Source organism: Astatotilapia calliptera, chromosome 20 (assembly GCF_964374335.1).
Source record: "Astatotilapia calliptera chromosome 20, fAstCal68.1, whole genome shotgun sequence".
In the NCBI taxonomy this organism is placed as follows: domain Eukaryota; kingdom Metazoa; phylum Chordata; class Actinopteri; order Cichliformes; family Cichlidae; genus Astatotilapia; species Astatotilapia calliptera.
In genome coordinates, this window is record NC_137441.1 from 21,088,464 (window position 1) to 21,114,902 (window position 26,439).

The 26,439-nt window shown below is 44.8% G+C and overlaps 1 protein-coding gene and 3 long non-coding RNA genes across 4 annotated transcripts; all 4 read left to right on the forward strand.

The window, feature by feature from the left end:
- The first annotated feature begins 608 nt into the window (after nucleotides 1-608).
- On the forward strand, nucleotides 609-2,355 carry LOC145422950 (uncharacterized). The gene is made up of 2 exons (XR_013904105.1): nucleotides 609-1,487; nucleotides 1,573-2,355. It is a non-coding gene; the product is annotated as an uncharacterized LOC145422950 (long non-coding RNA).
- Nucleotides 2,356-12,551: 10,196 nt separating this feature from the next.
- On the forward strand, nucleotides 12,552-12,933 carry LOC145423275 (uncharacterized). Its single transcript, XR_013904359.1, has 2 exons — nucleotides 12,552-12,720; nucleotides 12,800-12,933. It is a non-coding gene; the product is annotated as an uncharacterized LOC145423275 (long non-coding RNA).
- A 4,388-nt stretch (nucleotides 12,934-17,321) lies between these two features.
- LOC145423081 (uncharacterized) lies at nucleotides 17,322-17,743 on the forward strand. The gene is made up of 2 exons (XR_013904194.1): nucleotides 17,322-17,532; nucleotides 17,612-17,743. It is a non-coding gene; the product is annotated as an uncharacterized LOC145423081 (long non-coding RNA).
- A 3,387-nt stretch (nucleotides 17,744-21,130) lies between these two features.
- LOC113013949 (uncharacterized) lies at nucleotides 21,131-23,383 on the forward strand. The gene is made up of 3 exons (XM_080295372.1): nucleotides 21,131-21,607; nucleotides 22,174-22,263; nucleotides 23,023-23,383. Exons 1-3 carry the CDS (start codon nucleotides 21,481-21,483, stop codon nucleotides 23,280-23,282), a joined length of 477 nt encoding a protein of 158 aa, XP_080151498.1. The 5' UTR covers nucleotides 21,131-21,480; the 3' UTR covers nucleotides 23,283-23,383.
- Nucleotides 23,384-26,439: the final 3,056 nt, after the last annotated feature.

Below are 26,439 nucleotides of genomic sequence, written 5' to 3' on the forward strand. Positions count from 1 at the left end.
GTTTCTCCATCACCTGTTCAGCTCTGATGATTCAGTAAGGACATCTCCTGGTTTCATCTTCATGTTTCCCTCTCACCACATATCCAAACCGACATCATGACTAGCAGGTTTACAGCTGTTGCTCCAGCCAACATCAGCTGATACTAGAAATTAATATTAAATACATTCTAACAACAGCAGATCAGCTTAAACGTGCTGCTGTTGTTTAGCGCGACATCCGCTGGTTTCCTCTTTCTGGCACAAAGTGGGCGATAAATAAACAAGAGAGAAAAGCCAATCAGCTGATCATTGATCAGTTTCATGATTGAAGTAGCAACAGGAGAGGCAGGGGGAGAGAATGAGAGAAGAAGAGGCAGCTGTGCAGCGTAAAGACAGAATAAATCCAGCTTTGTGTCTTTTTCCATTCTAGCTAAAGGAAGCTTTAAAGCTTTAAGGAGTCGTTGGCAACTCTACTAACTAATCTTATGAATATAATAAAGTTCACTATCAGTAACATCATAGCACCCACCCAGCTGTATAACAACTCCGTCAAGCTAGCTAGAACGCAGTATGAGTTATTGCAACTGAGGGTAAAAAGTCAGCACAACGAAAATAAACTCCACCTAAACTTGGTTGATATCTGACCCAGATAGACTGCAGGGCCCTGTTTCAGGAAGCCGGTTTAGTGGAAAAACTGAGTAAGTATACCCTGAGTTAACGAAAACTCTGGGTTTTCGGTTTCACAAAGCGAGTTCAGCTGCAGCCTGAGTGAGTCACTATGACGACACACGCCGTGAAGCTAACCTGCCCCCTAGCAGGTTTACTACAACTAACCCTGACTGTCTCCGCCCCTTTGTCGGAAACCTGACAGTAGGAAGTGTCAGACATGGCGTGCCACTTCCTTGAAGAGCCAGTAGATCGTGAAGCCCAAATTCTCCGCAGAGCTCTCCGCCGGGAGAGAGTGATCAGAGCGCGTTTGGACATTTTATCATTTCCTGATGATTTTCTGTGCGAACGTTACCGTTTCTCAGCACAATCTATAAGTTATTTGGATAACATCCTCAGGCCATATATTACGCATGTGACACATCGCGGACATGCTCTCAGTTCATTGCATATTATTTGTATTGCACTTCGGTTTTTTGCAAACGGGAGCTTTCTGTATAATATTGGTGACGCTGAGCACGTTTCCAAGGCTACCGTCTGTCGGGCAGTCAGGAATGTTACAGTTGCACTGAAACGTCTCCTGTACTCGTCTGTGGTGTTCCCCGGTCACAGACCCACAAGATTCATCAAAGAGGGATGCCACAAAATTGCAGGTATCAGGATGAACGAAACTTAATTCATGATGTGGTGATACTTGAACTACTACTTAAATTTTACATTTATTCTCACGGTTCCCAGGCGTGATTGGCTGTACAGATGGCACTCACATTCCAATCATTGCTCCTCCAGTAAATGAAGGAGACTATGTGAACAGGAAGTCTTTCCACAGCATTAATGTACAGGTACATAGTTCCCTGTAGCATTTCAAACTAACAAATTATTTCATTATAGTAATGGATGCTAATTTGTGTTCTCTGCACTGTGAAGATCATATGTGATGCTGCCAACATTATCACAAATGTGGAAGCCAAGTGGCCAGGCTCTGTCCATGACTCACAAATATTCCGTGAATGTACACTGAGCACAAAATTTGGACATGGTGAGTTGAAAATACTTTAAAATATATAAAGACCAATTGCTTCAGGGACATTTGAACTGAAGTGTATCCTTCTGTCTTAGGAGAGTTCACTGGCTACTTGCTTGGTGATAGGGGGTATCCATGTTTACCCTATTTGCTTACCCCTTACCCTGACCCTGAACCGGGCCCACAGCAGCGATATAATCTGGCTAATTGCAGAACAAGAGCCAGAATTGAAATGACTATCGGAATGCTTAAGGCCCGGTTCCAGTGCCTGCAAAGACTCAGGGTCACCCCAGAAAGGGCATGTGACATTATTGTGGCATGTGTGATTCTTCACAACATTGCCACAATTAGAGGAGAACACTGTCCTTCTGAACCAAACATCAGCAGTGATCCAAACCATGAACATCCTGACCCTCCCACGGACATACAAGATGGAAGCGCAGTCAGAGACACCATATGTCACAATCATTTCCTTTGACCCATCACCTCAACATGTTGAAAGAAGAATAAAGAGATTTTTTGTTCAACTGGCTTTATTGGTCACCTGTATTTCCTGTACACAAAGTATTAAAAGATGTAAACCTCATAAAGTGTCTCTGTTGCTTCCTCCTCTGTAACAGCTGTCAATGTTTCTTCATTATTTTCCTGTAGTAAAGAAATAAACAACATTGCTGTTCTACTGTAAACTCATATAATCTGTGGAGTATTACTCACAACTGCATGTTGGTCTGGCTCAACAGGAGGCTGCACCAGATGCAGTACACCACCACCATCAACTGATAGAATATGAGGTTTATACAGGTCACTTATAACTTACAAGGGACCAAATGGCAATTAACAAACATACCAAGCACCTTACACTTCATTGTCATTATGCTCTCAAAGACAACCAAGACTGAGGGAAGGCAAAATCAGTAGGAAAATAACTTCACTACAAAATAATCCATTATGGTAAAGAGTTTATCAAATGAATGAGTAGCACTGCAAAGGTGACTGTGAAGAAAGGATGTATGCACATCATGTATTATTTTGAATTTACCCCTTATGTAGGCACTTGTGTCTTGCGGGGTTATTGCCTCAGAGGATGTCCCCGCAGAGATGCCTTCGGCCACAGGGCGCCCACTGTTTTGGCTGAGGGCCAACTGCTCAGCCTCTGTGAGTGGTGGTGGTGGAGGACCCCCACCTGTTTTTCGGGCCTCCGCTTTTTTTCTGTTGGCTATAACGGGCCACATTTGAGCATACAGGGTAAGCAAATATGTACTTGTAATGTGCTCAGATAATTTCAATAAGTGCTTACAGAAAGAAAATTAATGTAGCCTCTAACTGCAATTGATTTACATGGGACAAACAGACCAAGCACTATGGCTCATAATACAATTACACCTTACCTGTTTGGACTATATTTTTATATTTCATTTTTACTTGCTGCCAGGCACGTTTGGGGCCTGTTGGGTTGCACCTGCGCTCACACCACGTCACAAAATAAAATGTATAAAATAACAAATAAAATAACATATGATAAAATAACGTGTTAAATGGGTGGAAATCCCTAGATCAATGTTTAAATTAACACTCACGCATTGACTCTGTCGGCTATGTTTTGCCATGCATGCTTTTGCAGCTGTGGCTGTGTTACTTTTTTCCGCGGAATTTGCATGTTATCGGCATATGCTGCCATCAGAATTTCGGCCTCAAGCGCTGTGAAATACATTGACCGCGCCTTCTTTCCCTCCGTCTCCATGGTGACTCGCTTAATCTGTGCTCCACTAATCAGGGCTTTATGTATCCTCGTCCGCGCGCTTCACTTGGGGTTAAAGCAACTCCGCGTTGACTGAACTAATTGTTATCAGCCTTTCTGAAACCGAATATTCCGAGTTGGACAGTTCGGGGTTACTCAACCGTGAGTGTCGTTTTTCACTCTGAGTTTTCCAAACCGGCTTCCTGAAACAGGGCCCCGGTCATAACTTCTTACCTGAAGTTCAGTTCACCTGACACTCGGACTGGTGGCTGCCTCGGGGCTCTCCTCCTGCCTCCCCTTCCCTCATCCACCTGCTGGCCTCTGTGGAAGCTCCGTCATAGCCACCACCAAACAACGGAGTTATTTTTACACATCGACCTGCATCTGGCCAATCCACCACCTCTCATTGTTCATGCCATTACAAAAAAAAATAAAAAATAAGTCACCGGGCATATGCCCGGGCCGGTATGCCCGATGGCCACTCCAGCTATGTTAACCTGCAACCAAATCTGCAGCTCCATACAGCAATGTTACGACTTGGATTATATCGTATAACTCATAACTCTTATGTTAGCTGCCCTCAGTAGCATACTGTCTGAAATATTCCACGGCTGCAATAATTCTTTAAGTGTTATTTTTTCCTTGGTATTCTAATTTCACCGAAGTTTACTAAACTCAACAAACTTAATATTACTTACCGGGACATTTATTCTGTCCTCATTTTTTTTCACCGAAAAACTGTTTCCTGCAGTGCCGTCTTTCGTGCTTGGCTCTCCTACCTTTGCTAACGTGAAGCGCATAGCGCAGAAGCCGATGCTGCATTCACTTACACTCGGATATCTGAGCTTCACCGTGAAAACATAATCGTACATTTGATATTTGATTGAATTTTATTGTTTTGCCTTTGGGGTGGCACCTGGGGTGGCCAGTCTGGTTGGGGGGGGGGGGGGGTGGCCTGTGCCCCCCCAGGCCACCCCGCTGGACACGCCACTGCCCACCCACTCCATGATATGCTGGTCAGTCACAGGAGCACGTTCAGTGAGAGACTGAGATTACCGAAAAGCACCGCTGAACGACACAGGAAATCTTTCCTGCCCGTGGCCATCTCCCTGTACAACGCATCCACTTAACACACTGGTTACTGCTACAACTACACGTTTCTTTTCCAGCTATTTATTAATGAGTGACTTATATATATATATATATATATATATATATATATATATATATATATATATATATATATATATATATACATATTGTACTATTCTTAATTAGCATATTGTCTGTCTTGTCTTGTCTTAATGTTGGTTTATGTTGGTTTATAATGGAGCACTGCAACAAAAAAAATTATTTCCCCCAGGGATCAATAAAGTATTCTGATTCTGATCTCATTTACACATCTGGATACCTCTTCATACAGATCTTGTCCTGTAGTCGTGCCATGCATCGGACGTAACGCCAAAAACTCTTCTGTTATAGTCAGGCTGGAGTACACTCCACGAAGGGAATGAAATCTTTTCCTTTTCCACAAGCTGTTTATTTTTAATTGGTGGACAGCTGGTCTACACGTTCAGCAATGGTGTTTCTGCTCAGGCACACGTTTGAAAATAGCTGCCTTTTGTCTGGGCACACTGCGTCACAAACTTTAAGCATACAGTTTTTGATAAACTCTCCCTCTCTAAATGGTCGGGCTGATTTTGCAACTTCTGCCACAAGAAAACTTGCCTTGACAGCAGCCTCTCCTTGTGATTTTGCTTTTGTGAACAGAGCCTGCTGGGACTTAAGACCTCATTTTAATTCTTCCACCTTCTGTAGCCTTTGTTCCGTGTCCATATTCTTGTCTTTGTGTTTCTTAGAGGTTTCATAGTGCCTATTCTTTCATTACAGCCACACTTTCTCCACACAGAAGACAAACAGGTTTGCCTTTTACCTCCGTGAACATGTACTCTGCCTCCCACCTGGCTTGAAATTCCCTGTGCTCACCGTCCACCTTCCGTTTAGCCATTATTGGGGAGGGGAGTTGCTGAAAGTTGACATCTGCTCTGAATGCTGATGAATAATGAATGAATAATGAAGCCGATCCCCGCTTCCAGCGCTGCAGTGAGTTCGCGGGCTTCTGTTGCATTGTGGGGAATGGAGTATTGGTGCGTGCAAAACCCCAGCAGGCAGTTGTGACCTGCGGGCCGATTCTAATACTAATCAAATATCATCCCGGGGGCCACAATTTGGGTTAGGGCCTTGACTTTGACACATGTGTTGTACGTGTTTCGTCTCTAGGGGCCCCCATAAATACAGTGGGGCAAAAAAGTATTTAGTCAGCCACCGATTGTGCAAGTTCCCCCACTTAAAATGATGACAGAGGTCAGTAATTTGCACCAGAGGTACACTTCAACTGTGAGAGACAGAATGTGAAAAAGAAATCCATGAATTCACATGATAGGATTTGTAAAGAATTTATTCGTAAATCAGGGTGGAAAATAAGTATTTGGTCACCTCAAACAAGGAAAATCTCTGGCTCTTACAGACCTGTAACGTCTTCTGTAAGAAGCTTTTCTGTCCCCCACTCGTTACCTGTATGAATGGCACCTGTTTGAACTCATCTGTATAAAAGACACCTGTCCACAGCCTCAAACAGTCAGACTCCAAACTCCGTCATGGCCAAGACCAAAGAGCTTTCGAAGGACACCAGGAAAAGTATTGTAGACCTGCACCAGACTGGGAAGAGTGAATCTACAATAGGCAAGCAGCTTGGTGTGAAAAAATCAACTGTGGGAGCAATCATCAGAAAATGGAAGACATACAATAGTTTTCTCTGGTCTCTGGTCCCCTCCCCAATCAGACCAGGAGTGACATGTTTAGCCGCATGTTCTCCTTAAATTGCTGGCTGTCTGAGTGGTGTCCCAGAAACGATGTGGGCTTCATAGATAATTGGCAAACCTTCTGGAGGAAACCTGGTCTTGTTAGGAGAGACGGCATCCATCCCACTTTGGATGGAGCAGCTCTCATTTCTAGAAATATGGACAAATTTATTAAACCCCCCAAAATATGACTATCCAGAGTTGGGACCAGGAAGCAGAGTTGCAGTCTTACACGCTTCTCTGCAGCTTCTCTCCTCCTGCTACCCCCCCAAATGCTGCAATAGATGTAGGCTGCCGGGGGATTCCCATGATGCATTGAGTTTTTCCTTTCCAGTCACCTTTCTCACTCACTATGTATTAATAGACCTCTCTGCATTGAATCATATCTGTTATTAACCTCTGTCTCTCTTCCACAGCATGTCTTTATCCTGTCTTCCTTCTCTCACCCCAACCGGTCGCAGCAGATGGCCGCCCCTCCCTGAGCCTGGTTCTGCCGGAGGTTTCTTCCTGTTAAAAGGGAGTTTTTCCTTCCCACTGTCGCCAAAGTGCTTGCTCATAGGGGGTCATATGATTGTTGGGTTTTTCTCTGTATCTATGAAGCGCCTTGAGGCGACTTTTGTTGTGATTTGGCGCTATATAAATAAAATTGAATTGAATTGAATTGAATTGAATACAAGACCACTGATAATCTCCCTCGATCTGGGGCTCCACGCAAGATCTCATCCCGTGGGGTCAAAATGATCATGAGAATGGTGAGCAAAGATCCCAGAACCACACGGGGGGACCTGGTGAATGACCTGCAGAGAGCTGGGACCAAAGTAACAAAGGTCACCATCAGTAACACACTACAACGGCAGGGAATCAAATCCCGCAGTGCCAGACGTGTTCCGCTGCATGCCAGTGCATGTCCAGGCCCGTCTGAAGTTTGCCAGAGAGCACATGGATGATACAGCAGAGGATTGTCATGTGGTCAGATGAAACCAAAGTAGAACTTTTTGGTATAAACTCAACTCGTCGTGTTTAGAGGAAGAAGAATACTGAGTTGCATCCCAAGAGCACCATACCTACTGTGAAGCATGGGGGTGGAAACATCATGCTATGGGGCTGTTTTTCTGCCAAGGGGACAGGACGACTGATCCGTGTTAAGGACAGAATGAATGGGGCCATGTATCATGAGATTTTGAGCCAAAACCTCCTTCCATCAGTGAGAACTTTGAAGATGAAACGAGGCTGGGTCTTCCAACATGACAATGATCCAAAACACACCGCCCGGGCAACAAAGGAGTGGCTCTGTAAGAAGCATTTGAAAGTCCTGGAGTGGCCTAGCCAGTCTCCAGACCTCAACCCCATAGAAAATCTGTGGCGGGAGTTGAAAGTCCGTGTTGCTCGGCGACAGCCCCAAAACATCACTGCTCTCGAGAAGATCTGCATGGAGGAATGGGCCAAAATACCACCTCTGTTATTGCCAACAAAGGTTATGTTACAAAGTATTGAGTTGTATTTTTGTTATTGACCAAATACTTATTTTCCACCCTGATTTACGAATAAATTCTTTACAAATCCTACCATGTGGATTCATGGATTTTTTTTTTCACATTCTGTCTCTCACAGTTGAAGTGTACCTCTGGTGCAAATTACTGACCTCTGTCATCATTTTAGGTGGGGGAACTTGCACAATCGGTGGCTGACTAAATACTTTATTGCCCCACTGTATTTATATATAAACATACATAATGAAAACGAAGTTTTTTTTTACATTCCTTTTGTGCATAATTTTATATTGTTGTTGATAATTAATTAATTAAAGCAACAAAACAACCTGAAGAGCCGGTTGGGAGCCGAAAGAGCCAGTTCTCTAAAAAGAGCCGGATATCCCATCACGAGTAAAGACCAGCTACTAAAACTGAAAATGCTTCACCCCCTCTTGGAAAATTAAAAGAAAAAGGTTAGTCATATTATTTCTCTAAAAACCCTCAGCAATTCTCCTCTCAGGTACACTTCCTCCGGACCTCCAAACATGTGTTCAGGAATAAAATCAGTTTAATCATCATGTTAAATCTTTTGAACTCCTGGCTCCATTCAGAGCTGCCTAGAAACAAAACCTATGTGTTAACATTAACTTCATTTTTTAAAACTCAATTTTCTCACTTATAATGCAATCTGCGTTATAACAAAACTTAAGACAGAACCGTTATCAGTCATGTTCTTCATACAAAATTTCAATATTTTTGATTTCATGTTGCTCCTCTTAATGTAATGGTACATTTTAATTTTACTTTATCAAACTCAACCAAAATATCTATGCTTTCCTTACTTTGCTCCTGTCTCCCTCCAGTACCATCTAGTCTCACATATCCTTATCACTCATGCTCTTTTAATAATTTAGTATTTTAAAGGGAAAAACCTTGGTCACTTGGAAAAGTGTTTGCTATTCTATAACTGTATTTTTATATGAAAAGTCTAGCAATCCCCTATGTGACTCATAAATATTACTTTGGTTGTAACTATTTTCTCTATGGAATTTAATTGACTTCTACAGTGGCCTGCTTTTGTTAATAGTAACATGAGTAACGTCCAACATTTTCTCCCCTTTAGCATTTGGCATTTTGCCCACTATATAATGTACTACCGTAATCTAAACCAAGTCAATAAAACAGAATTTTCTTAAACCAGACATCAGCGACCCAAAAAAGTCTGCAGCTCCACACTCATATGAACCTCCAGTCTCCCTCTCCGTTCTCCTCCTGCCTCTGCCAAAAGCAAAGCAAAGCAAAGCATCCCCCTCTCATTCCGGCATTGCCCATATGGAAAAGATATATATAAATCTTATAAAGTTTGTATCCGTCTTGTGTGAAACTTGTATGATTATAAGAGTGAAAACAGATATAAGATCCCTTGAAAATTATATAATGAAACTTGTATGTTTTGGATACTTACTAAAACAATGTATGAAAGTAATGAGAAAGTGGCCACTTTCATGAGTAAATCATGTAAGCCTTATATGATTTACTCATGAAAGTGGCCACTTTCATGAGTAATCACATATAAGTTTTTACTATTTCTTTTCCATATGGGTGTGAATTGTTTGTCAACATTTATTCATCCTAACCTTGGTCCAGTCGTTGTCTCCGTGTCAAGTCAGTCAAACCTTTACTTTCAATCCAGTCACACACATTCACTCACACGCATTCACTCAAAAGAAAAATCAATTGTTTGTCATTTTTGGTCTGGATTGACACGCGGCAATCCTTTCAGACAGGAACTCCCAGGTTCCCACAGATGGCTTTTCCTCAGCCCGTTGTAATCTGGAAAAGCCCACCTTATATTTGCTCTCCCAAAAATTTTACAGCGCTGTTAATTCAATCTTGCAGGCCTGCTTAGAACAAAAATGAGAAAAAGAGAGCTGATTAGTAGCTCATCAAAACACAAAACATAATCACCTGACAGGTTTTCTCTAAGTGCACTGTTACAATTTTAAAGGGCCCAGTTATAAACATGTCCATGATTAGTAAAACTCCCTCTATTGAAACGGACAGAATCAACCCATCACTAAAACAGCAACCCCAAAAATCTTAATCACAGAAAAATTTTGTTTATTAATCTATCAATATGTTGTGAGGATTAGAACTTCAGGGCCACAAAAGTTTTGAGACACATGAAAATATCATGAAAGCCAGCTACGAAGTGGCTATGTTAATAGCTAAACATGGCAAACCTTTCACTGAAGGTACGTTTGTCAAAGACTGTGTCATGAAAATGGTGGAGAACATTTGCCCCGAGAAGAAGCAAGAATTTCTGAATGCTTGCTTGGCACGCAACACTGTGGCATGAAGAGTTGAGGATATATCGTCAGACATTCACAGACAGCTGCGGGACAGAGGAGTGGATTTTTATTATTTCTCATTAGCCTGCTGATTTATTTACGAGGAGTCGACGACAAGATGAACATGACAGAGGAGCTGCTGATCTCAAAAGCCTTAAGGGTCAAACCAGAGGAATGGATTTATTCATTTCTGTTTGTGAAGCTGTTGATGATATGAAGCTACCATGGAGTAAAGTTTCTGGGATCATTACTGATGGTGCACCTGCCATGGCTGGTGAGCGAAGCGGATTGTCCACACTGATCTGCAATAAAGCAGCTAACGCTGTTAAACTTCACTGTATCATTCAGGCTCTTTGTGCCAAACATCTCAAATTTGATGATGTTATGAAACCAGTAGCAAAGACAATCAACTGTATTCGCTCTAAAGCTCCGTACCACCGACAATTTCAGCAGTTTCTGCACGACATCCAGGCTGAATATGGTGATGTAATTTATTACAATGATGTGAGGTGGCTAAGTCGGGGGTCTGCACTACAGCGATTTTTCTCTCTCAGAGAGGAAATCAGACAATTTTTAGATGAGAAGGGACAACCAATGGAAGAACTGTCTGATCCTGTATGGCTGGCAAATTTGGCTTTTTTGGTTGACATTACGAAGCATCTGAATGCGCTGAATGTTGATCGTGCTTTTGCTGTAGTTGCTCCAAAGTTGTGGAATGATCTACCCTTGCATGTTAGGCAGGCCTCTTCTCTCTCTGAATTTAAAAGTCTTCTTAAAACATATTTATTCGCTGAAGCCTTTGGCATTGATTAGAGGGGTTGACTTAATTTGTTTTGACATGTTTTAATTTATTTTAGTTTTTTAGTTATTTATTTTATCTTATCTCATTTTAATTTTTTTTACTTATGCTTTTAGCATGTACAGCACTTTGTGAACTCTGGTTTTATGTTAAAGTGCTTTATAAATAAAGGTGGTATGGTATGGTATGGTATGGTATGGTATGGTCAAGGAAAAGACGCAGTGGTGAGCCAACTATACGCTCACATCAAGGCCTTTGGAACCAAACTGCAACTTTTCCAAAGACACTTGTCCCTAACAGAGCCCTGTACAGCACACTTCCCAGCTTGAAAGAGGTTATTGACAGTTTCCCAGTGGACATTAATGTCCAAATGAAGAGGTACACAACAGCTATCTCGTCTCCTTCTGGAGAATTTAATAAACGCTTTCAGGACTTTGCAGCTATTGAAAAAGACATGCTGCTTTTCTCATCTCCCTTCTCCGTGGACCCTGATGATGCTCCTCCAGCTTCAGCTGGAGCTCATTGAGCTGCAGTGTGACGATGAGTGCCGCGGAAAACACCGGCAGTGTTCTCTTGTTGACTTTTATCGGCAGCTAGACAAAGACAGGTTTCCTGAAGTGCGATCTCTTGCTAAGAAAATGCTGAGCTTATTTGGTTCCACATATTTGTGTGAGCAAACATTCTCTGTCATGAACTTAAACAAGAACCGATTGAGATCAAGGATGAGTGACTCCCACTTGCGTGATATTTTACGCATCTCAACCACTGCCCTCAAACCAGACCTAATTGCTTTACTAAAATCTAGATCTCAGTATCACCCCTCTCATTAGTCCAGGGATGCCCAAATTCTGTGTGAACTTCCAGTTGTGCAATCTTCCAGTAGATGTGAAGAACTTTGTCTTCATGAAAGTCAAAGGGTGAAATTCACTTAAAAAAAAACTTTATTGATAACAGAACACTTTTCATTACTTATAACTCCTGTATAAATGTCCATTAGGCAAAGATATTGCAAACTCATGGAAATTTAGGGTATTCTATACAGTTTGTTCAATGTTGTCTGACTCTCCAGCTATAAATGAAAGGCGGAATTGTGTCTTTAGAGTTGTAAATGCTTGTCTGAGTGTCTTTTATTTAGGTACATTTATATTTTAAAAATAAAGGTAATTGTGACTATTAAAATTGTTCTTCATTATATTTTCATGTAACTTTGTTATGGAAAAAAAAAGTCAAAAGGAACCATTGGCCCCCAGGCATCTTCACTTTATAATATTTGTCCCTCTTTGCAAAAAGTTTGGACACCCCTGATCTAAACAAAAGGCACTTAGCCTAAAACTGACATAGCTACGTTTATCCTACCATAAAACAATAAGAGAAGGTATGCCCTTTCCCATGCTCCCAGGATGTAGGTGTGAATGCCAGAACACTCTGGAATGCACACAAAGCCTTTGCAGACTATTAAGGATCAAACCTCTACCAACATGACATTGATTATAACACTCTAAGCATATATGAGTAGATATTTCTAAGCATAAATGACAATCAACAATACAAAATCTAACAGGTACACCTAACTTTTCGACTAATTTAAAAGCCTTTAAGCCGAGGTTGTCATGGTCCCCGTGCCTGCTCGGCTGGCCCTGTGTGGCTACATGTTATGTTTTGTCTTTTCTCTCTCTCCTCTCTCTCTGCTCGCTGCCTGGGCGGAGCTCATTGTGAGCTCCCGGCCTCCACCACCTGTAGGCAATCACCTGTGGCTCCTCACCTTGTTTGCTCCCGCTACTTAAGGCAGTGACTGAGAGCACCTCGCCGCTGGACTATTGAATAACGCTCGTCAGTGCTACTTTAGCCTCAGCCAGTTTTGAGCTCTGTCCGTGAAAGTTCCGTGCTAACCCTTGTTCTCTGTATGCAGATTTCTCGTGTTTGGTTTGGAGACTCTGGACGCTTTTCCCGACCCCGCTCTGCACCCCTGGGAACCCTGGCCCCCTTCTCCTTCACCTGTATATAGTGCACCTGGAGTGTGTAAATAAACCTGTTTTTCTGAGATTTCAGTCTGCGCCGAGTCCTCCCTGCTCCTCCGTGACAGAATAGTCCAGCCACCATGGACTCAGCGGACTCTGCTTCCTCGGCCCCGGCCCCGATTACCTTGGAGGAGCTACTACACCGGCACGAGCAGATGTTAGTCCGGCTCAGTGGAGAGGTGGCCGCCTTGGCTCTGGCCGTCGCCCAACGAACACCACTAGAGGCGAGCCCCCCCGAGGCGAGCCCCCCGGAGCGCCCAGCCTCTGCCTCATCTCCTCAGGTAACATCAGGCTTTGCTGCAAGCGCTGCTGCACCACCTCTCTCCTCTGTGTCTTTGGATAAGCTGTTGCCCACACCTGAGGCATTCACGGGGGAGCTGGGGAAGTGCGTGGGGTTTTTGATGCAGTGCGCTATGCATTTTCGCCAATTGCCACATGTCTTTTCTAGCGATGAGGTCAAGATCGCCTATTTCGTTCAGCTGTTACGTGACCGTGCTTTGACCTGGGCGCAGGCTCAACTTCAAGCAAACCCTGTAATTACGTATGCTGACTTCCTTTCCAAGTTTAAGGCTGTGTTTGATAAGGGCTCCAGCACAGAAGCCGCCGGTCACCGCTTACTCAACCTTAAACAAGGAAAGCGCAGCATGGCTGATTATTCTGTTGATTTTTGGACCCTGGCAGCGCAAACAAAGTGGGGGCAGGAGGCATTAAGGACCACGTTACTAAACAACATCAACGACGACCTAAAGGACGAATTAATGATGCGTGAACTCCCTCAATCTCTGGAGGCTGTTATGTCGCTGTGTATTCAGGTGGATGATCGGCTGCGTGCGCGCCGGAGCGTGCGGAGGCACGCACCGCGGGAGCCGCGGGCAACAAGAGACCCTTCCCCCGAGTCACGAGGAGCCCGTGAGTACAGCGGGGGCGAGGAAGGAGAGCAGCCGATGCAGATAGGACGCTCCCGCCTTTCACCCGCGGAACGTCAGCGTCGGTTCTCCGCTGGTGAGTGCCTGTATTGCGGCCGTAAGGGTCACTTTATCTCCACCTGCCCGGCTCTGGCAAAAGAGCGCGCCCACCAGTAATGGAGAGGGTACTGGTGGGCGACCTGTCTGGTAAACACTCCCATCCACGTTTAACATTGCCCGCAAAGCTCATGATACAGACAGCGATTCACCCTCTTTCTGCATTAATAGACTCTGGTGCTGAGCAGAGCTTCATTGATATCTCACTAGCCACAAAGCTGAACGTTGCTACCACAGCTTTGCCTAATCCGCTCCGTGTGTCTGCCTTATCAGGCCAACGTTTGCCAGACATCACTCATATTACTGAACCCTTGTCTCTCACACTCTCCGGTAACCATACTGAAAGGATTAGCTTCTTCGTGTTCAAGACACCGTTTGCACCACTTGTGTTAGGTTACCCCTGGTTGGTGCAACATAACCCCCAGATAGACTGGAAGAAAGAGCGTGTTACGGGGTGGAGTGTGGAATGCCACATGAACTGTCTTAAAACTGCCACCCCCCCGGTCACTCGGCTAACCACAGTTGAGCCCACAGAGGAGTGCGATTTGTCCGCTGTTCCCTTTGTCTATCACGACCTGGCAGCAGTATTCAGCAAGGACAAAGCAAAAATGCTCCCCCCCCCACAGGCCCTACGACTGTGCCATTGACCTCCTCCCGGGGGCGCCGCTTCCCTCTGGCCGCTTGTATAGTCTCACCCAACCTGAGAGAGAGACAATGGAGAAATACATCACCGACTCGCTGGCCGCGGGCATTATGCGGTCCTCTTCTTCTCCTGTGGGTGCGGGGGTTTTTTTTGTCAGCAAGAAAGACAAAACCCTCCGGCCATGTATAGACTATCGTGGCCTCAACAGAATCACGATCAAAAACAAATACCCGCTGCCCCTTCTCTCCTCTGCCTTTGAACTACTTCAAGGGGCTACAGTGTTCACCAAACTTGATCTGAGAAACGCTTACCACCTAGTGAGGATTCGAAAGGGAGACGAGTGGAAGACGGCATTCAATACACATCTTGGTCATTTTGAGTATTTGGTAATGCCCTTCGGTCTGACGAACGCCCCTGCTGTTTTCCAAGCGCTAGTCAATGATGTCCTCAGGGATTTTATTAACCGCTGTGCTTTTGTCTACCTTGATGACATTCTTGTTTTTTCAAAGACTGTGAAGGGGCACGAAGTCCATGTGAGACAGATTCTCCAGCGCCTGTTGGAGAACAGACTCTTTGTGAAGGCGGAGAAATGTGACTTCCACGTAGACTCAGTGGCGTTCTTGGGGTACATCATCGCTCAAGGTAATCTGAAGGTCCAAACAGTCCTAGACTGGCCCAAGCCCCCAAATCGCCTGCAGCTCCAGCGTTTTTTGGGCTTTGCCAATTTCTACAGGCGCTTCATTAAAGATTATAGTAAGATCGCATTGCCTCTCACAAGACTTACTTCCCCGAAGGTGTCGTTTCAGTGGGACCCGCCAGCCCAGGAGGCGTTCGCCTGCCTAAAGGAAAGGTTTGCCACCACTCCTATCCTTCAACAGCCTGACCTCAACCAACAGTTCGTGGTGGAGGTGGATGCGTCGGAGACGGGGGTTGGGGCAGTCCTGTCTCAGCGCTTTAAAGGTAAACTCCACCCGTGTGCCTTCTTCTCTCGCCGCCTCACACCAGCGGAGCGGAATTACGACATCGGGGACCGAGAGCTGCTGGCTGTGAAACTCTCACTAGAGGAATGGAGGCACTGGCTAGAGGGCGCTGAGCATCCCTTTATTGTATGGACAGACCACAAAAACCTGGAGTACATCCGGTCAGCGAAGCGTCTCAACTCCCGGCAGGCCAGGTGGGCTCTGTTTTTCTCACGGTTTGACTTTTCTCTCACCTACAGGCCCGGGTCACGAAACGTAAAACCTGACGCCCTTTCCCGGCTGTTCACCGTTACGGAGAAAGACCCTGACCCTGAGCCCATCCTCCCCTCCTCCTGCGTGTTCGGAGCAGTCACTTGGGCGATTGAATCCCAAATCCTCGAGGCGCAAGTCACCGAACCCGACCTAGGGACGGGCCCACCAGGGCGGCTTTATGTTCCCACGTCCGTCAGGTCACGTGTTCTCCAGTGGGGTCACACCGCCCGCTTTTCCTGCCACCCTGGACTTCATCGCACGATCTCCTTCTTGCAACGTTACTTCTGGTGGCCCTCCCTGATAAAAGACACTAGAGACTATGTGACCACCTGTCCCACGTGCGCTCAAAACAAGCGTCCCAACCAACCGCCGTCCGGGTTGCTCCAGCCTCTCCCCACTCCTGGCCGGACCTGGTCCCACATCGCCCTGGACTTCGTCACGGGGCTGCCGTCCTCTTCAGTTAACACAGTAATACTAACCATTGTGGACCGTTTTTCTAAGGCTGCACATTTTGTTGCCCTCACAAAGCTCCCGACCGCACTGGAGACTGCTCAACTGCTCACGGCACATGTGTTTAGGCTGCACGGCATCCCTGACGACATCGTGTCCGACAGAGGCCCTCAGTTCACCTCGCGGGTTTGGAAAGAGTTCTGCACGACCCTGGGCGCAAAGGTTAGTCTTTCATCTGGTTTTCACCCTCAGACCAACGGACAGACGGAGCGTGCCAACCAGGAGCTGGAAGCTGCCCTTCGCTGTGTTGTCTCCCACAATCAAGGCACCTGGAGCGACCAGTTACCGTGGATTGAGTACACTCATAACAGCCTCACGTCGTCCGCCACGGGAATGTCGCCGTTCGAGGCTTCTCTGGGGTACCAACCGCCGCTGTTTCCTGCTCTTGAAGGCGAGCATGCGGTCCCCTCTCTGCAACACCACCTCCGAAGGTGCCGTCGGACCTGGCGTACTACCAGAGCGGCCCTGCTCCGAACTAAGGAGCGAAACAAGGCCCTCGCTGATCGCCGTCGGACCCCTGCCCCTGCATACGCCGCGGGTCAGAAGGTATGGCTGTCCACTCGCTTTGTGCCTATTTGCGCTGAGTCTAAGAAACTGGCGCCCACCTTCCTTGGGCCTTTTGAAATTGACTCTGTTGTCAACCCGGTGTCTGTTCGCCTGAAGCTGCCGCGCAATATGCGCATACACAACGTCTTCCACGTCTCTCAGGTCAAGCCCGTGCTCTCCAGCCCGCTGTGCCCCCCTCTTAGGGCCCCTCCGCCCGCCCAGCTTGTGGATGGTCAGGAGGTGTACGCCGTCACTCGTATTATGGACTCTCAGCGCCGGGGACGGGGTTTCCAGTACCTGGTGGATTGGGAGGGCTACGGGCCGGAGGAACGATCCTGGGTGCCCCGGTCGGCTGTCCTGGCCAAGGAGTTGATCCGGGACTTCCATCGTCGGTATCCGGGTAAGCCTGGTGGGTCGCCGGGAGGCTCCCGTTGAGGGGGGGGGTACTGTCATGGTCCCCGTGCCTGCTCGGCTGGCCCTGTGTGGCTACATGTTATGTTTTGTCTTTTCTCTCTCTCCTCTCTCTCTGCTCGCTGCCTGGGCGGAGCTCATTGTGAGCTCCCGGCCTCCACCACCTGTAGGCAATCACCTGTGGCTCCTCACCTTGTTTGCTCCTGCTACTTAAGGCAGTGACTGAGAGCACCTCGCCGCTGGACTATTGAATAACGCTCGTCAGTGCTACTTTAGCCTCAGCCAGTTTTGAGCTCTGTCCGTGAAAGTTCCGTGCTAACCCTTGTTCTCTGTATGCAGATTTCTCGTGTTTGGTTTGGAGACTCTGGACGCTTTTCCCGACCCCGCTCTGCACCCCTGGGAACCCTGGCCCCCTTCTCCTTCACCTGTATATAGTGCACCTGGAGTGTGTAAATAAACCTGTTTTTCTGAGATTTCAGTCTGCGCCGAGTCCTCCCTGCTCCTCCGTGACAGAGGTCTAACCTTGCTGGTCAATCAACCCGCTTCGGAAACGCCCTCACCGATAGCGGTCAAATTTCTAGGCCCTAATTAATTTATAAGTGGTCCCCGTGGGTTGACCGGAAACCCCACTCCTAGGCGCTTCGGAATCCCGTCTGCGCCTGAATCTTTTCTTAAGGTTTACCTGTCAATCACGTTCAAACAGGACCACCCGAGTCCAACTCTGTCAGTCAAATGGTGCAAGAAATTGACCACTGATTATGACTGTCGCGGGTATCACCCGAATTAAGCCTCTCGCCGGAGGAAATTGCTGCGCGTCCGCCGCAAGATGGAGTCATAACACTCAGAACATTTTGCACCCCTGAAAGTCCAACTTTCATCCTAAAATATTGAATACATTTAAAAGCACAACTGTGGGGATTCCACAGTTAAATTACCTGGTGCCCGAGTCCAACTCCGCTACTCAATACAGGTATAAATCCCTTAACCAAATATCCTAACCTAATATCTCTTTTCTTAGCTGACGTCACACTCAACAAACATAACACATCAACTTAAACACGTATCACATCAACTTAAAATGCACCCCAGCAAATTTTATCAATCAAATGTTTCCCAAAATCTTGCTTTTTATTTATCACAAATTACCCAAAATTATCATGGACATGTCACCTAAAATCTACTTAACAGATTTTATAATTTAGTTTAATTTCACCACCACTGAGCCAATTTAACGGTTACGATCATCAACTCGGCGGACAAATAATTTAGAATTCATCCAATATGCACAAATTTGCTTTGAACAGGCTTGTGCCTACCTTTAAATTTTTTAGACCGGTCTGTTGTCTGCCTCATATCAGATTGTACCCTAAGGTCCGAATTAGTCCTCTCAAAAGAATCCGGGTCACTGGCACCAAGTATTAAACTGCCTGCCATCTATGGCTACGTTCACACTGCAGGCAAAAGCTCATCACATCCGATTTTTTTGACCCTATGCGACCCATATCCAATCATGGTATGACAGTGTGAACGGCATGAATCCGATATTTTCAAATCCGATCTGGGTCACTTTCGTATGTGGTACTGAATCCGATACATATCCGATGTTTTAGAAAGCGACTGCTGTTTGAACGGTCAAGTCGCATTAAATCCGTTTTTTACGTCACTGCCACAAGACAGACCCCAATTATCAGCGCCAGAGAAGCGCCCGATAAGACATCGCGAATGCTTCCTGGCCATCCAGTGTAGATGTTAGTGAAACTGTTGGGAAGACAACGTGAACATTTTATTTGTACTGTATAATCTGCAGATTTTGACAGAAATCTGCAACTATTCTTTGAAGCACTGCTCCTCTCTAAAACAACAATAAGGATAATTATTAGATTATTTACATTATTATGTAAATAACAAAATAACTTAAAGCAAAAATTGGGAAACGTAAAGTCCGAAGTCTTTATATTAAGGGCCATCAGTCAAACAATATTGTTTGCTCTGGGTCTAAACAGAGCGCGTTGTGTGTGACGTCTTCTTTTGCGCATGCGGGCCGCTTTGAGCGTTCACACTAGAGCGCGTTTGTTGTCGCGTTTTATTTGTAGTGTGAACAAGCAGACAAAAAAATTGAATTTCATCAAAAAATCGGAATTGAGCATTAAGACCTGCAGTGTGAACGTAGCCTATAATCCAGTTTTGAGATCCCTTCCCAGACGCCTTAAAGCCCACTCACATCCTGGGCCATTTGACCTCAGGGAATCACGTGATAGCGTTGTGCTAGGTTTCACAATGGGTTCACCTGAAACCTTGGCTGATTGTGACCCACACCCATTTTCACACCTTGGCTCGTGTGATTAGGTAGAGAATCAATAGGGGGTCCATGACCCTCTTGGGGACACATAGGGTTTAAAATCTGGGACTCTCCACCGATTGCTCTTAGAACTGAAGAAGTTTCTTGGATGAAAAGTCTTCAAGGAAATTTAAGTCCAGATGCTTCTCTTTCCAAGCTCCTTAGACCACGATGACCTGGATGACTGAGAACCTTCACAGACATACTGTAGTTGCATCGTTTTAAAACGTGTGCTTTAAAATGTGCTTCCGATGATTAGTGGTAATAAAAACTGACAGAGGCCGACAGTGATCACTGACCTTCTTTAGGGGCTTGTTCAGATTAAATAGAACAAGATACAAAGCATTAAAACATGTTAAAAACACAACAGCCTTAATAAACGCAGAGTAGTTTGGACCCGGAAGCAGGGTTAATACTTCATCCCTTAACAACCGGATCTCACTAAGTGCTAACGGTACATGCATTAAGGCCTCTAAACAATTTTTTGGGCTGTCAAAACGTGGTGATATGTTTGGCGTTTGAGAGAAAAACAGCAATATTTGGAAAAGTATTGTATAAAATAGAAACTAATAATGAGAAAAGTCTGGGCTTTGACTCTGCAGTGAGAAATGCCACTCCAAGCAATGCAGCAAAACACAAAAATGTCATGTGTGTTCATAAACAATCTCGAGAACCAGCATACACACACACAGGCAATCTTTATTTCCTACAATGTTGTTTGCCTGAGATAGTCATGAGCTTATTTTGTTTGTGAAACAGCAATCTCTCTTTGCTTGTCTGGCGATGTTATCTATCCAGATAAACACTTGAAATCTTCACTTCAGGTGGGTAAACCGAGAATTTGACCATGATGTGAAGACAGATGGAACTGATGATATGTTAGCAGTGATAATATTACACTCACTAGATATTTATGATAAATTCATTTTTGCACTTTGCACTTCCCTTTTTTCGCTGCTGTAATTATATCATGGTCCTTTCTGTTATATGCTGTACAGCAATAAATCATTAAACTCAGGGACAGACTGGCTACAAGAGTTTTCCAGGTAGGCCAAAGACTCATTTAGAAGGAGAAAGACAAAGCTGTGAGCAGCCCAAGCAGGTCAGCTACGGCGTGGTTCTGGTTATCCCTCTCTCATTTGTTTCCATTATCCTTCCCCAGCAGTGCCCTCAGCTTCAGTCACCTGTCTGGGCCCGACAGTTACACCAGTCCCCTTACCATATCTTAGGTTTTCGGTGATTGTTTTTATGTTCCTTAATAATCCAATTCAGTTTTATTTATATACACTCACACATACTGGGGATAATTTATCTGAATTAATTAATGTTTACACCATCTGCCATTGTCTACTAGAAAGATGAACAAATCTATCAGAAAGACGTCCAAGCTAGTGCATGATGCATGATGTCAGATCAGCATCCTGATGTGGCACACCTGTGAGGTGGGATGGATTATCTCAATATAGCAGATGTGCCCACTACCACACATTTGGACTGATTTGTGACCACTGTTTGGGAGGGATGGTTATATTGTGTATCTGGAATGAATATTAGGTCTCTACGTCCATCCCATGGGGAATGGGAGCAAAAACAAAAGTGTTGCGTTTATATTTTTGTTCAGTGTATATAGCGCTTTACTAGTCCCTAAGGACCCCAAAGCACTTTACATATCCAGTCATCCACCCATTCACACACACATTCACACACTAATACCTTTCCGCTAACCAGATAATGCGTTTATTCAGAGGACATCTGCAGGAGAAAGTGGAAGAGCCTCAGGGACACCTATAATAAGGAGAAGAGGGCAGAGAAGGAGAAGAGGAGTGGGTCGGCAGCAGGATCGGGGAGGAGATGGAAGTTCTTCGCGGTCATGGGGTTTCTGGACCCCTTCCTCACCCCGCGGGAGACTAGCGGAAATATGGTGCGGACCATGGAGAACTTCTCCCCCGAGGACCAGGGACAGCCCGAAGAGGCAGCAGGGGAGTGTCAGTCAGAAGGTATGTTTACAATGAATTAATGTAGGCAGTTAATTAATGCGTGTTGTCATACAGGAATATATTTTGTTTATTAATAAACAGTATACAGTAGTCCCACTGTTCATCCGTCACTGCCTCGCCTTTTCGCTGATTTTTTTTTTATTGCACCGTACAGCTTTCAACAATGCGCATTGTATTCTGCAGCCGAAATGACAAATCTCCTCCATGTCATGTCTCCTGCGCTTGCCAAACTTATCATGTTTGGTTTTGATAACCATCACTTCAAATAGAAAAAAACAGCACAAAAACACTCATAACTATGACCCTCATTCGGAAATAGGCACCTGCACCGGGAGCGAAAAAGGCGCACAAAAGTGGCGCCGCAGACGGAGAAAAAGCGCGGCATACTTTTACGTTTTAAAATTGACTTGGTTTGCACTTTGAGAATCAACTTGTGAGAACTGTGACTACTGTTCATGTGCTGCAATAAACGAGAGACCACTGTATATAATAATAAGTATATAATAATATAATATTCTCTATGACTATTGTCTTCGACCTGTTAACATTTAATATTGTCTTGATAGAGTCAAGTAATCATGCAGCAGAGTCCTCCCCTGTTGCTTCTCCTGACTCCCCAGTCCCTGGTCCCTCCACTCCTGCTGCTGCACCCACAGGTATGAACATCAAGCACTGATAGCTTTTTACTTGCTTGAATCCCCTTGTGATCACCTTTACTAAATATCTACAACCAATCTGTTCATATCCTGGTTTTCAAATTCAAAATTCAAATTCAAATTCAAATTTTATTTGTCACGTACACAGTCATACACAGTTCGATATGTAGTGAAATGCTTGGACAACTGCTCGTGACCTAAAGAAAACAAAAAAGGAAAAGGCTATGAATAAGATAGGAAATAAATATGAAAAATTAAAAAGGGTAAATTTAACTAGGAAGGAATAAAATATAAATTAAGGTTAAAAATGAAATAACTGTACAACACAAATTAGAATGAAGGGTAAATTTAACTGGGAAGAATAAGATAAAGATAAATATATAAATTAAAGTTGAAAATAAAATAACTGTACAACAAAATACACAATACACAATATAGAACTATATAAGAATGTATGAAGAAATCTAAATATAAATAAATATATACACAGTAACAGCAGCTGTACAAGTATTAACCAGAAATGAAGAATATAGTGACCAGTGTTGTGCAAAACCAAAGTCCAGAAAGTCCAGTGTGTGTGTAAGAGCCATATGTGTGGGTCAGTACTGTGTGGTGGTGTGATTGAGAGACCGTATCGCCTGCGGGAAGAAGCTCCTCCTCAGTCTCTCTGTGTTGGTCTGTGTTTTCTTCAATTTTGAAAATGAAAATCTAGTAGCAGCCTTCTCATTTCTTTGTGGTGTTTTGTGCTGTGTTTTACAGGCCCACAGAGGAGGACAGCTCGAAGGCGGGCGAGGGAAGGGTCCCAGGACGGTCCATCGGCGGTGGAGCTGGCTATCCTGGAGTGCCTAAAGGGGCCACGCCCGTCTGCAACAGAATATTTTCTCCTCAGCCTTGTTCCTGCTCTGGAGAGCATGCCGCCTCAGACACGAGAATTCGTGAAATTCCAAATTTCTAAATCAGTTTTTGAAAATAGCACAGCTGTGCTAAATTTGGAAACATTGGACCCTAATGATCAGTAGTTTTCTGATGAGGCAGCAGGTCTCCAGGGCAGAAACAATGTTCTTATGTTTCTCCTCCTTCTCCCTGAGGCTCTTCCACTCCAAGCTGGGTCCTTTTTATTCCTGTCTGTCTGTAAATAGTTAGATTTCATATATTTATGTTATGTCCTTTTGTTACTGAATTTATATATTTTATCAAATAAACATTTATAATGACAAATGTCTTTGTTCTACTACACAGCAAATATTGGCACCCGACTTGACAAAAGTAGAATTTATTTCATATTACACTAATAACAAAACATAATACAGTGGGATGCATAAGTTTGGGCAACATTGTGAAAAGTAATTATTTTCCTGTACAAATTGTTGGTTGTCTCAATAAAAATTGTCAGTTAAATACATCATATAGGAGACACATAGTGATATTTGAGAAGTGAAATGCAGTTCACTGGATTTACAGAAAGTGTGCAATAACTGTTTAAACTAAAGCAAGCAGGTGCATAAATTGGCAACACAAAAAAGAGAAATAACATAAATATGTAGTGTATATCAATGTGTGTGTCTCCTATATGATATATGTAAGTGACATTTTTTACTGTAACAGCGATTCATACAGGAAAATAATGACTATTAATAAGGTTGCCCAAACTTTTGCACCACACTGTATATAGGAACATAGTGAAGACAAGTTGCAGAGTAAAAAGAGGTTAGTTTATTTTGGAGTAGAGCTCCATTTATTAAGAAAATGTTAAAAACACAGGAACACTCTTTAGAGGTTTGTGGGTGGCTCTTAAAAGAGCCGTTGTGGGGAAGTCGTTCAGACTTCAAACAGGCTACTCCTTTGGTTGCCAAGACACGGCTCCCTCTGCCGAGAAGTGAGCCATGAACTTCTCCCTCACCAGGACAGCCTCTCTGGAGGAGTTGTTTGCTGCCATACGACCCAGGTCTTGCAACGGCTCCACCACAGCAGGCGCCACACCTCTCACAGCAGGTGCCCCTCTCTCGTCCACACAGCGCAGAAAGTTGTGGAGAACACACGTTGCCTTCACACACTTCTCCGCAATTTCAGGACGGAGTTCTATGGCGCGCCGATACAACCTCCACTGTGAGGAGAGGATACCGAAGGCACCCTCCACTATCATCCGGGCCCTGGAAAGGCGATAGTTAAAGACACTCTTCTCTAAAGGGAGGAGGCGTCCAGGGAAAGGTCTCATGAGCTCACGCCGCAGCGGGAACGCTTCATCAGCCACAAAGACATGGGGCTGGGCTCCATGGTGTTCTCCACCAGGTAGAGGCTGGTCAGGAGGCAGATGGAGAGTCCCAGCCCGAAGAGCCTGACCAAAGGTGGAGTTGGCCAGAATACCACCGTCGCTGGTCCTCCCGTACCCCCCAACATCAATGACGCGGAAGCGATGCTCTGCATCCACAACCGCAAGGAGAACAATGGAAAAAGTTCCCTTGTAGTTGTGGAACATGGATCCTGAGTTGGGGGGTGCCTTCGTCTGGACGTGCTTCCCATCCAGAGCTCCACAGCAGAGAGGGAAGTTCCAGCGCTCCTGGAATCCCTCTGCGATGGACCGCCAGTCTTCAGTTGAAGGCACAGCCATGAAATCGTCCACTAGACAGTCCCAGATGGCCGTCGCTACCTGGGGGATGATCTGGCTCACCGTGGACACACCGACTCGAAAACTGAACGCGATGGTCCTGAAGGAGTCCCCGGTGGCAAGGAACCTGGACAACAGTGTTTAAAATGAGTATCTTTCTCCTCCCCTTTTGTGAGTGTGGACGCTTCATCTCTTTGCTCTTTAATGCTTTGCTTCTTTTATTGATTTTATTGATTTTTATGCTGATTTTTTCCCTTTTTTCCTTATGAGCTTACCTGCGATAGCTTCTGGACACTCATAGATCATTAGGACTAAAGTGTTCTTAACAGAAACAGCAACATTTTTATAGTTACCTTATCCTCAGCGCTCCGTGTGTCTGTGGCCTAGACACAGCTGAAGCCTGATTACAGCGTCTGGGCACCGAGCAGCCTCAATAGCCTGGAAAGGGGCTAACCGCTAGGCTAACTAGCAACAAGATGCCTTCCCTCTCCACAGATGACTACCACAGCCTCCTGCAGAAGATTGCAGTACTGGAGACAAAAATTCATCGCTTAGAAGTAAACGTGGAGGTAAATGGACTGTGTGGTAATGAAACAACCTTGCCTTTGATTCAAAACAATGGCGATGAGCAAGCTAGTACACAGCTAAGGAGCACAGATAACATGACCAAGAAAGTAGACTCTGTGCATTATTATAAATCCTCAAGTGATAATCCCCCCTTGGACTGTCTTGGTGCAAAACCAAGACATAAATCATGTCTCCTGGAAGGGGGAGGACGTACCACAGGCAGGGCACAGCGAGCTGAAATCTCTGAAACCGACTGGCTTTCACTTCCTATGAGACAGAGAAGCTCTTCTACCCCTGTATACGGGAGGAAACAGGACTGGACAACCGTGAATAGGAAGAATAACAACAAACCTCCAAAACAACTGAATGTGAAACTGCAGAACAGATTTGCTCCACTATCAAAGGACCCTGGATCTATATCGGACAACCATCCATCTAAAAGCAGCGAAGTAAGGTCTGAAAATCTGTTGAATAGCAAAAGACCACAGGGAAAGCTAAAGGCTAGGCCTGAAACTCTGATTGTGGGTGACTCTGCCGTAAAGGATGTACAAAGGATGTGCGGTAAGAACACTAAAGTCCTCTGCTTTCCTAAGGATATGGTCAACAACCTGAAGGAGAGAATTCTTCAAATTGATGATGAATATCCAACTGTGACAAACATTGTTCTGCATACAGGGTCAAACGATGTGTCCAAACAACAGTCGGAGGTTCTGAAACGGGACTTTACTGGATTATTAAATACTGTAAACTCTCTGAATGCAGCTGTATTCATCAGTGGACCTGTACCGCCGGTCAGAGGAGGAGACGAGAGATTCAGCAGGTTGTTTACACTGAATAAATGGCTTATATCAGCATGTGCTGACCACTCAGTGCATTTTATCGACAACTTTAATATTTTTTGGGAACGCAGGCATCTGTTCAAAGCAAATGGATTTAATTTTAACAAGTCAGGGGTGAAACTGTTCACCTCCAACTTGTTTTATTCCATACGTCATCCATCTGTG

What these genes read in the sequence shown, in the direction of transcription:
- LOC113013949 (XM_080295372.1), top strand. Translation starts at nt 21,481, where the DNA reads ATGGGGTTTCTGGACCCCTTCCTCACCCCGCGGGAGACTAGCGGAAAT. An exon ending in AGGGGAGTGTCAGTCAGAAG is followed by an intron (nt 21,608 to 22,173) that starts GTATGTTTACAA and finishes TTGTCTTGATAG; the next exon opens with AGTCAAGTAATCATGCAGCA. An exon ending in TCCTGCTGCTGCACCCACAG is followed by an intron (nt 22,264 to 23,022) that starts GTATGAACATCA and finishes TGTGTTTTACAG; the next exon opens with GCCCACAGAGGAGGACAGCT.